The sequence below is a fragment of the Lutra lutra genome, chromosome 4 (assembly GCF_902655055.1).
Source record: "Lutra lutra chromosome 4, mLutLut1.2, whole genome shotgun sequence".
Classification (NCBI taxonomy): domain Eukaryota; kingdom Metazoa; phylum Chordata; class Mammalia; order Carnivora; family Mustelidae; genus Lutra; species Lutra lutra.
The window spans coordinates 29,523,462-29,535,478 of NC_062281.1; the positions used below are offsets into that span (position 1 = coordinate 29,523,462).

The 12,017-nt window shown below is 36.5% G+C and overlaps 1 protein-coding gene across 1 annotated transcript in view; it reads right to left on the reverse strand.

The window, feature by feature from the left end:
• Window positions 1–12,017, reverse strand: part of PKHD1L1 (PKHD1 like 1) — a 159,933-nt gene that overhangs the window by 51,806 nt on the left and 96,110 nt on the right. The window contains exons 51-56 of the mRNA XM_047726136.1: window positions 8,655–8,806; window positions 7,559–7,718; window positions 6,845–7,016; window positions 3,500–3,588; window positions 2,786–2,934; window positions 598–727 (exon numbers count right to left, since the gene is read on the reverse strand). Coding sequence (XP_047582092.1) covers window positions 598–727; window positions 2,786–2,934; window positions 3,500–3,588; window positions 6,845–7,016; window positions 7,559–7,718; window positions 8,655–8,806 — 852 coding nt within the window. The remainder of the gene's footprint in view (window positions 1–597; window positions 728–2,785; window positions 2,935–3,499; window positions 3,589–6,844; window positions 7,017–7,558; window positions 7,719–8,654; window positions 8,807–12,017) is intronic.

Consider the following 12,017-nt stretch of genomic DNA (forward strand, 5'->3'; position numbering starts at 1 on the left):
TAAGTGGACTAATGTACAGAAAAGTTACCTTTTAAGGTAAAGGACACCAAAATATGAAGAAGTATGCTTGTTTATATAAAGGGAAAATTATAAAGAAAACCAGATTGGAGAAATAATACACATATAGAGAGATTTATGTTAGTTTTGCAATGGATTGCATTTTAGTTTCAAATACACACAGCTATACCTATTTTAGGGTAAGATGTTTTAATTAAAAATTTTAAATTTACTTTTATAACCCTTTAGTGTAAATAAATGTCTGTAAAAGTTTCTGATAGCATAACATCCTGAACTGATCTTGAACTGATAACAAGTATTTTAGTGCTATATGTTTTTTTTTTAATTTTTATTTTTTATTTATTTGACAGAGAGAGAGATCATAGGTAGGCAGAGAGGCAGGCAGAGAGAGAGGAGGAAGCAAGCTCCCCGCTGAGCAGAGAGCCCAATGCGGGACTTGATCCCAGGACCCTGAGATCATGACCTGAGCCGAAGGCAGAGGCTTAACCCACTGAGCCACCCAAGCGCCCCTTAGTGCTATATGTTTTAAAATAGATTTTCAAGACCGATATGATACTTTTAGTATTCGGAAATACATACCTAAGACCTTTGATCCTTGATTTGGTCCTTCTGGAAGAGTCCACTCTGGAGTAGAATGATTTCCTCTAAGAACAATCTGTAATTCTCCTTTAAAAGGGTTATCTTCCCAGCCAGCAATCAATCTACCTCCCTGCATTGAAGCAGAAAATTGTTAATACTTAAAAATTGAGCAGAAAAGAATTTCACCCGCAAAAAAGGAATTAGGAAGATACTGGTAGCCTCTAGTGAAAACAAATGAAATCTGTTATACGAAGAACAGTATTCTATGTGAAAGTGACCTTTATTTAACTCTGTCACTTTGGGATGGGCAGCTTAAATGACTTTTCTAAGGTCAGTTTCAGTAGGTACTTATGGTCAGTGCGGTACCTAAAACTGAGACTTGCTTACCCCAAAACTCGTACCATTTGGACAGATCACGTTTTATTTTGCACCATGTGACATATATGAAATACACTCTTCACACTTACATCCATGCTATGGCCAAGTAGGGGCCCTCATTGTTAATAATAACAGCTATTACTAAATGCTTGCTGATTCCATGCCAGCTATAATGTGTAAGGCTTTATGTCTATTATATCATTTGACCTTTATATTAAATCCATGAATTGCTATTATTATTCTCATTTGATAGGCAGGAAAATTGGTGCTCAAAGTGGTTAAATATCTTACCCAAATTCCCAACTGACAGTGAGGCTTAAGGACTCAGTTGACACTTTAATTTACCTCAAAGCTCATGCATCTAAATACCAAGATATTGCATATTTTTAAAGCAGTAAAGCCCTATTCTTTTTATTAAGATTTTATTTATTGGACATAGAGACAGAGATCACAAGTAGGCAGAACAGCAGGCAGAGAGAGAGAGGGAAGCAGGCTCCCTGCTGAGCAGAGAGCCCAAGGCGGGGCTTGATCCCAGGACCCTGAGATCACGACCTGAGCCGAAGGCAGAGGCTTAACCCACTGAGCCACTCAGGTGTCCCAGTAAGGCCCTATTTTTATCAAAGAAAAGCTACTACACACTTAAAAAAAAAGATTTTATTTATTTATGAGAGAGAGAGAATGAGAGAGAGAGAGCACGAGAAGGGGAGAGGGTCAGAGGGAGAAGCAGACTTCCTGCTGAGCAGGGATCCCGATGTGGGACTCAATCCCAGGACTCCAGGATCATGACCTGAGCCAAAGGCAGTTGCTTAACCAACTGAGCCACCCAGATGCCCAATTTTACTTTAAAAAAAAAAAACTGAGATAGAGAGCAACGAAAGTGAGCATGAGCTGGGGGAGGGGCAAAGGAAGAGGGAAAAGCAGACTCCCCGATGAGCCAGGAGCCCAATCCCAGGATCCTGAGCAGAAGGTAGACCCTTAACTGACTGAACCACCCAGGCACCCCTATACACTTTTACTTTTAACAGCACTTCATAGCTTTTGGTTAGGCCATTCTTTTTAATTAACAATAATAAAAGACTGACAGAACAACTCAACCAACTATACTGTTATTTTTTCAAGACCATTTGAGGTTTATGAGAGAATGAGGTGATTGTTCCAAACAGTTGAAATATTTTTAGGAGTCTAAAAATGTTTTCATAATTCCATCTACATCCATTCATTTAAGAAACATTATTTTCTAAGAAAAGGAAAAGACTTAAAATCTTTTACTTTTTTCCAGAACTCCTAAGGATTCTCTGGTAGTTAGACCAAGTTGTGGGTTTAGGTTTACCTAATAGTAATACAAATATTCTACATAGGATTAAAAATGGGCAAACTTCACAGTAAGAAGTAGCATAATTACTCCCTAAGGAATATGTAGCCACCAGTTGAAAGGAGAGTGGAAATATGTTGGACTTAATGAGGCTTGTGTCTCATAGGTTAGAGCCAATTGGGTTTTTTACTCATATCGATTGAATATGTTTTCTTTTTTTTTTTAAAGATTTTATTTATTTATTTGACAGAGAGAGATCACAAGTAGGCAGAGACATGGGCAGAGAGAGAGGGAAGCAGGCTCCCTGCTGAGCAGAGAGCCCGATGCGGAACTCGATCCCAGGATCCTGAGATTGTGACCTGAGCCGAAGGCAAAGGCTTAACCCACTGAGCCACCCAGGCGCCCCTGAATATGCTTTCTTATAGTTTTTTTCAGGAAATCGCCAACATCTTAGAATTTGACTAATAAAGGTATAAACTGTAAGACCCTTCCTCTTACCTGAAGTGATATGTAGGTAGCATTCAGAACAACTTTTCTGTAAGAAGACTCTGCAGCTCCCGTGTTGTGTTTATCTTCCAGTTCCAGAACTCCCCAAATAACGAGACTTTCCATTGGTGGAATATCTGCGTCTGCTACAACCCATGTTCCTATAAAACAATACTTTAATATAAGAAATATAATTCATAATATAGCTTATAGATAAAAACACTGACACCCTTACCAGTGAGTCTTGGTTTCAAAGTTTATAACCCTTTTTCCACACAATGACTTATTCTTGACTCTTCTAGAAAATCTATTATCCTTAATATTCACGTTTAAATCCACATAAAACCCAGGGGTGCCTGGGTGGCTCAGTTGGTTCAGTGACTGCCTTCAGCTCAGGTCATGATCCTGGAGTCCCGGCATTGAGTACCACATGCAGCCTCCCTGCTGAGCAGGGAGTCTGCTTCTCCCTCTGACCCTCTCCCTTCTCATGTTCTCTCTATCACTTTCTCTCTCTCTCAAGTAAATAAATAAAATTTTTAGGAAAAAAAAAATAAATAAATCCCGTAAAACCCAGAAGGCTAGGTCTGGTATCCACAACACACTACTAGAATCCATCTCTTCACATTTGCTCTCTCAAGGGGTGTGGCATAGAGGTGGAATTCTAACTCTGTGTTATCTGTCCTAATGTCACAAACACAGGCATTTTGTTTATGTTTATGTTCTTACCTTCAGGAATAACCACATTTGCTCCTGGGTGAGGTATAGTGTAATTATTTTCTCGAGATGATTGCCAGAAAGAATCATTGGACCATAAGCTGAAAAGAGAAGAGAAATAGTTCCACTAAGGATTACCTTTACATACTTAATGACCATCTCCTTATACTACATGTTTTGGGATAGAACGCAAATTAGAGAATTTACAATTTCACTAAGTAGGCAAGCTAATAAGTACAATTGGTAGAACACACAACACTTATGACTATACATACAGCTTTTCTTTTTATCCATTAAAGAAAACTTCCTTTTCATCTACAGTCTGAATCACCTTTTCTCCCACTAAATCCTCATTGTGATACCCAAATTTTAGCTAAAATGTAAATTATTTAATTTCCTTATAAGATTTCACATGGTAGAAGGGTGCCTGGTGGCTCAATGGATTAAGCATCAGACTTGATTTTGGCTCAGGAGATGATCTCAGGGGGAGACTAAGCCCCACTTCAGGCCCTTTGCCTAGTGGGGAATCTGCTTGAGATTCCCTCGCTCCCTCTCTTTGCCCCTCTCCTGGCTTGCGCTCTCTCTCTTGCTCTATCTCTCAAATAAACAAATATTGAAAGAAAAAAAAACCAAAAGATTTCACATGGTAAAAAGTGAAAAGAAATTCATCCCTTGTCCTTTTAAAGATCCTTACATATGGTGCTACTGCATGGGGGAAGGCAGCGAGAGGATAGGGTTGTTAGATTTTGTGAAGGGAAGGATGTAAGGGTAGTCTCTGAACTGGTAAGGATGTGTCAATGAGGTTAATACCCTGGGCTGGGATCAGGGATGGCATGTCTGCAACCAGAGTGAAGGTTATGTTAAACTGAAACAGTTATAAAAAGTGCTTTGGAGGAGAGGCAGTCTCCACTTTTCATCATTATATTTTCCCGAAACCACCCCAATGCAAACTGTTGTAAAGAATATTATTATAAAGTTGATGATATTTTCCCATTGGAAAATGTTCATAATCAGAGGTTGTTCCCAGAACTAGTAAAAAGTTTAAAAAATTCATCATACGAATTCTGGAATTCTACAAAACAGTCAATATATAGTTTGGTTAAAGTGTACTTACCCATTTGAATTATTAAGTTTTATAACTAAGAAACATTAAAATTTGTTATAAAAATTTGTTTTACTAGGTTTAAAAGAAAGATTAGCAGTTAATTTATACTTAACAATAATACACTATTTTTTAGGAAGCAATTTCCGAGAAAGTTATGTTTAACAATTGTATCTTTCTAACTAAAAAAACTGACCAGCATTGTATGGATTCAATCATTGATTTTATCTAGTTTTTCTCAAGATTAATAGCCTTTCATTCTTATCCCCAACATCATATGCATGTTATATATCGTTCTTCTTACTATCCACTGTTATGATCCATAGAGCCTAATACCTCTTAAACCATATGTGTGTTGCATACTAGAGCTTTATATCCTAATTTTGAGGTACCCATCCAGGATCAAGATTCTGTTTGTTTTTGCTGATAGCTATCTGTATAATATAAATTAATAAATCCAGTTATAGCTATTTCTAGTGAGCAGAACTCATACTGTGAGGGGTGGGGGGAACCTATATGTTAAGACATATACATGTAACATACCAACATATTCCTCTATCACATCCTGGTCTAGACCAATCTAAATCTACCACGTGAGTAAATAATAAATATTAATTAAATTTTCAATAATTTTATCTACCTTAGACTATATAAGGACTTTTTGGCCAATAACCCTGATGGTGCATGTCTCTTATACAGCTCTCTGAAGTCTTTTCATGAGCCTTCCTGCTCTCTCCACTGCCCCTCTGTAATACTGACAGAGCAGCAGAAGTGGTCCTTCCAAATGTAGTTTGGAATACATTACTTCTCAGATGAAAATCATTTAAAAGCTTTTTCTATTTCTTAAGACTAACTGCCTGCATGACCTGACTGGTCTGATTTCCACTTGTTTCCAACACCATTTCCAGGTCACTCTCCTCTGCTCACGGGGGTCCAGCCACGCTGTTTTTCTCTGTTCTTAGATATGCCACACTCTTTCCCACAGCAGGGCCTCTGCCCAGGATGCTTTCTATGCCTAGAGCACTCCTCCCCCACCCTTCACATGGTCAGCTCTTCCTCACCCTCTGGGTATCAGCTGGAATGTCCCCTCCTGTGAGAGACTATCCCTAATCACTGTACCAAAAGGAGGTCCCTCCCATACTACTCTCTGTCCCAGGTGCCTGTCCATTCCCCTTATAACCTTTATCACAATTCACACTCATGTACTTTTTTTCATTTACTCTTTTATTTCCTTGCTTGCTTGTGTTGGCATCTATCTCTTTGGTTAGAATGGGAGTGTGATGAGGGCCAGGACCACATCTGTGTTGTTTACAATTGACTCTCCAGTGCTCAGCACAGTGCCTGGGCCATAGCAGGTGCTCAAATACTTTTTAATGATCAAATTAATATATCAAAAAATTCAATTATTATTCTTATGTACAATAGTTACTGCTGTATCTGTATATTTTGGAATGTAATTCAAGTAATAAAAAACACTGAGTTGTGTTTGATGCATAGAAGTGGGTTATTACGTGCCCACTAAATGTTTTTTCAACACAATTGCTATTTTTATGATTACCATCTGTCCGTAACAGATACAAATATACATCAAATCAGGATAATACCTTTAACGGCCTTAAAAAACTAGTACCAACTATCACATGCTAGTTCCATGATGTATGATGATTACTATAACACAAGGTAGAGAGTAATGTTCCACATGAAAAATAAAGATAAAGGGTTATGTAAGTTTCAAAGATAGAAAAATCATTTTTAACTGTAAGAATTAACAGATATTAGGGGATCACACATTTGAAACAAAATTAAATAAGTTGTATTATGAGATTTGGCCATGACAGTTATTGTAGACAAAAAGACACTACCTACTAAGAAAGGATTGGATTAAGAGGAGACTTCATTTCTCTTGCTATTCTGGAGGTGTCATCAAGAAGTTCTGTGATCTTGGATAATTCACTAAAGGTCACTGACTTCAGCTTTCTCACCTTATCATAAGAGGGTTGGTCTAATAGTCCATATCCAACATTCTGCAAGTCTAAGATTACCAGTAACATTCACACAAAACCTTTTGTGAGATTTTTTCCATTTTCTCATCAGGGTGGTTATAAGGCCCATGTGAAGTACTGAGTGTGAAAGCGACTTGTGACTTACAAGGCATCATTCAGGATGAGGACATTATTTTCTTACCCAAGAGTGACATGTGAAAAGAATTCTGTCAAGTGCTATGGAAGGTATTAACAAACAAAAGGCCTATATACTTATATGTGGCTGGTCGCTTCCTGGGAACTGGTTTTCTTGATGGGGGATGTACAGGAAAGCAGTCCTGGAGAATGCAGCAGTAAGCTTGGAAATTAATAACAACATCTTTCACATCAGGATCCAGGGTCCCAGAAATGGGCTGGCTCTGCTGAACATCATTTCGTCCTGACACTGAAAGTGAAACAATTTAAATTAATATGATGATGAAATGTAGACAAAATCATGGCAATTTGAAAATATTCTTTAGAAGATAAATTGGTAGAGGTTCAAATGTATGGGATATGTATGAAAAAATTCTGATGAAAAGCACATGTCTTATTGAGAAGCACACAAAATGTCTTGACAAAAAAAATATTTTGGAACTCAACATTTATTCTTGAATATTTTTTAGTTCCGCCAAATAATAAAATACTAAAAAATGAAACAGAATATTTGACAGCTTCCTTTGTACTCATTTCCTCTAATTTTGTGAAATAAACGTTAGGGCCATTTGTAACCATGTTGGCATTATCTCCAAACATAAAATGTAAGCTCTTAATTCAACTCAAGGTCTTTTTCAACATAAATTTAATCTCCAATCCTTTTACTCAGCAAACATTTCTTGAATCATACTATTCAGAGGACACTGTATAACATATTTGCCCATTAAGCAATTTTTCTCTTTTAGACAAAGCATTAGATAAAATAATCACTTTTGCCTAATGAATACATACCCAAGTAATATAGAGTACTTGTGTTTGCTTCAAGGTGCCAGTCTCCATTCTTGCTAGTATTCCAACTCAACAGATTTGAAGAGCCATTCCTCATGTCAATAACTTTAAACATATCAGGATTTTGAGTGAAGTTATGAGATACAATTACATAATCTTCTTCCTAGAAGTGTTTGCCCCCAAATATGATTTTATATGTCAATATCCTGCATAACATACATTAATTTTGATGACATATAATTAGCCCTTATATCTAGACTTAAGTTTTGGTTTTAGTTTGTCATCCTACATTCATATTTTGTTTAGCAACATTTTATATGCCTATGACAAAAATGCTAACTCTATCTGAAGGCAATGAAAATCGTTTTCTGTACACACACACACACACACACACACATGTATTTGGAGAATATTTTATTTCTGTAGTATTTGAAAAGATTTAAAACAATGCTAGGTCTTGTTTTTGGCTATACATATGCAGTGTAAGTAGAAAAACACAAATGGGGATGAAAACACCCAGTTCATTGGTGACCACTGGAGGTGGAGAGTGGGGAATGAGATCAGGGCATGCCATAGAGGGGGCTTCCATTTCATCGAAAATGTTTATTTCTCTAAAAAAAAAAATCAAAAGTAAAGATTCACAGAATGTTTCACAGAAACATTCACAGAATGATCATTCACAGAATGATCCAGATAGAGTTCGGTGGTGGGCATACCTATGACAGGAATTGGCCTGTCATTGTCTATATTTGGTATATTTTAAAATACAAATTCTAAAGCCCTTAACTGGTACCTGGAATATCATAAGCACTCAATAAATGTCAGTTACTTTCATGGTAATAATAAGAGGACCCAAGCTTAGTATTTTGGGGAATATGGCAAAGATATGGCTTACTTCTGATGCCTCACAAAGTTTCTGTTTTTAGCTTGCTTCTTAGATTTAGGGTAGGTCATGAAGTGTGTGAGGACTTCGACAGGTCAGCATGTGAGGCAAGCACATTCTGGGTTTAACAACTGGTCTAAGGATAGGAAGTAGGCTGTATTCGCATAATATACAATCATCATTATTAGAAGATGAACTTTATAGCTCTTTGTTTACCTTAAATCCATAGAATGTTGATGTATAGGATATATTCGTTATGGGATCTACATCTTTAAAATACCAATTAATGTGCTTTGCATTTGGAATCAGAGCCATCCATCCAGACATATGAGTCAGCCGTTTCTTCTGAAAGGGAACAATGCTTGTGCCTGTAGCAGAATATAAAACAAACAAATAACAGTGATCTCTACCTCTAGAAAATAACTTTTTTTTTTTTTTTTTTTACAAACAAGTGCAAATGGGAAAAATTAGCCTAGTCTTTGGAAGTGTCTGAAGAGGTCAGAATAGCATTTCATTACTATGTTCTAAATGTCTTTGTTAACTGAAGGTTCCAATGTTTCATATTACACTTAACTGAAACATAAACTGCTTTCTCATTTGGAATTCTGAATTGGGATGAAGTCTTTATTCCTTGGGGAAGATAAAATTCAAACATGATAATTAGTGACTACTATGACAGAAGTGCTTAAATATATTAACACAATTCTTTAAATATCATTGATCTAAAATAAAATTGTTATTCTTTTAAGAGTTAATTAATTCAGGATGCTTGATTTATAGGGTATGCAAATGTAAGTTCTAATTCTTTATTAGATTCTCTGGTATTTGTTGAGTTTATCAAAACCTGCATGACAAGTACTAATAGAAAGTTTTAATTTGAAGCTCTTAAGAATCTAGGCTACCATCAGACTTACCACGAACACTGGCCATGACACCCTAAGGTTTGTGAATGACAAACTTGCAACCTAAATTACTTGTTATGGGAAAAAAACCTACTTAATTTGGTAATGCTTTGTTCATGAAAGCGTACCTGACAACTTCAGATGAAGATTTGAAAAGATTTCTTACAATATAAAGAAGACATGATTAATTGCCCATATTCTATTTTTTCCCCTCCATTCCCTCTCTCTTTTCATCTTTGATTGACTTTCATGTTAAATTTGCAAACTCTTCCCTTGCAAATTTACAGGGAGGAAGCTAGATGAAAGATTATGAAATAAACTGTCATTCTTTTTCTTTGAAGAATAGGCAAAAAAGTTCCAATATCAAGGAGGAATTTATTAATTTATTAATTCTTACGCTTGTGAATTAGTATTATATTTAAAAAGACCATGAGCAAAGACCTTAAAAATATACAGTTCCAAAAGACCTGCCAGGTATGAGAACTATGATTAGATTCCTCAGTAAATATTCATTCCTTTCCCGTCCTTGTGTGCAGAGTAGACTTCCCTAACCTGTTGATGTTGGTGATGGGACAGTCATAAACATCTGAGAAGTATTTGCTGGATGAAGCTTGCCATCTTGAACCTCTACCACTGCAATGTAAAGAGCCTGCCCCAGGTAGCTGGCTCTCCGTTCAGCCTGTGCTCTGTGATAAATACATGTGGGAAACTGAATTCAACTTTGAGGGAGAAGCAAAGCCCATTGGATCCTCACCTTCAAGCATGGCATCCTATCTGAGCACAACCAAAATCAACCAATCCAGTCCTCAGACATGGGAGTGAAAACAATGATTGTAGGTTTAAGCTATTAAATTTGGGGATAGTCTGTCATGAAGCAACAGCTGACTTACATAAGAGTTCATGAAAATCATCCAAAACCTCCAGAATTTGCTCTATATTTGGTAGAACCAACTTCCACTGAAGTTTTCTGATGCATGGAATCATACTTTAACCTGAACTTGCTTGATAATTCTCTTTTTGTAAATAAAACTAATTGTGAGCTGCCTGGGTGGTTCAGTTAAGCATTCAACTCTTGATTTTGGCTAAGGCCATGATCTCAGGGTCATGATATCAAGCCCCACATCAGTCTCCATGCTTGCTGGGCAGGGTGCCTGCATGGAATTCTCTCTGTTCTTCTGTCCCTCCCTTCTCGTGCTCTTCCCTTCTCTCTAAAATGGATAAATACATTAAAAAAAAACTTATTGTCATTTTTCATAGTTATTTGTGTTTCCTTAATTTTTTCAGAAGCACTCATTTTTAGTATGTTGATTTTAAGCATCTTGGACTGAAATCTGAAGTTGATATTTTAAAAAAATATTACAAAGAATAAGTGTCTCAAATTAATCTACCATCTGGTCTATAATATCACTAATAGTATGTGTCTCAAATTAATTTGCCATCTGGTCTAACTTTACAAAGATATTCATAAAGATACATATATTCACACATATACACATAAAGCTATACACATCATATCATCATGCATGAGACACTTTGATAAAATTATCTAAAGATATATGTAAAATTATATATCCAATCTTATTTCCCACTGTTCTAGATATTTGCTCAACTTTTGATTCATTTAGTATATATATATAAAATGAAAACAAGTGTTCTATTTTTTCTGTTTTCAATTTTTAGTACTAAATCATTTTATTTGGCTTTAATGCAGATAAAAAAGAGTCAAATGTTTTTTTTTTAAAGATTTTATTTATTTATTTGACAGAGATCACAAGTAGGCAGAGAGGCAGACAGAGAGAGAGGAAGGGAAGCAGGCTCCCTGCTGAGCAGAGAGCCTGATGTGGGGCTCGATCCCAGGACCCTGGGATCATGACCTGAGCTGAAGGCAGAGTCTTTAACCCACTGAGCCACCCAGGCACCCCTCAAATATTCTTGACTATGAAAGTTGTTTTATTTTTTTATGTCACACTAAAAAGAAAAGTACCTGGAGTGATGTTTTCTCTATTCTGTAATTTGGTCTGAGTACTACAACTAATTCCATTGCAATTCAATAGTTACTGAGTTCCTATTATTTGCAATGTCTTGTGTTGAGTTCTGTGGGTGACAGGAAGATAAATTTATAGATCTTTCCACCAAGGTGTTCAGTTTAGTAATTAAATAAAAATCCTCATTCCTAGAAGGATCTGGCAAAAAGGCACAGAGAGACTTCACAAAAAAGCTACAATCTCAGGGCGCCTGGGTGGCTCAGTGGGTTAAAGCCTCTGCCTTCGGCTCAGGTCATGATCCCAGGGTCCTGGGATCGAGCCCTGCATTGGGCTCTCTGCTCAGTAGGGGGTCTGCTTCCCTCTCTGCCTTCCTCTCTGCCTACTTGTGATCTCTCTCTCTGTCAAATAAATAAATAAAATCTTAAGAAAAAAAAAAAAGAGAAAGCTACAAACTCATAAATTCAGAAGCATTAGACTTGTCGAATCAAAAATAAAACCACAAAATTCTCTCTAAAATCATCACTACCGCCACCACTAATAACAACAAAAAAACTTCAAAATATTTAAAATGTTTAAATATTACTGCTTAAAAATTAATTGTGTAAGGTATATATCTTTTTTATCATGCTGTATCTTTAAAATAATTTACCCAGGGTGGTTCTATGTATCTGATATATTTTCTTAGACTGTAA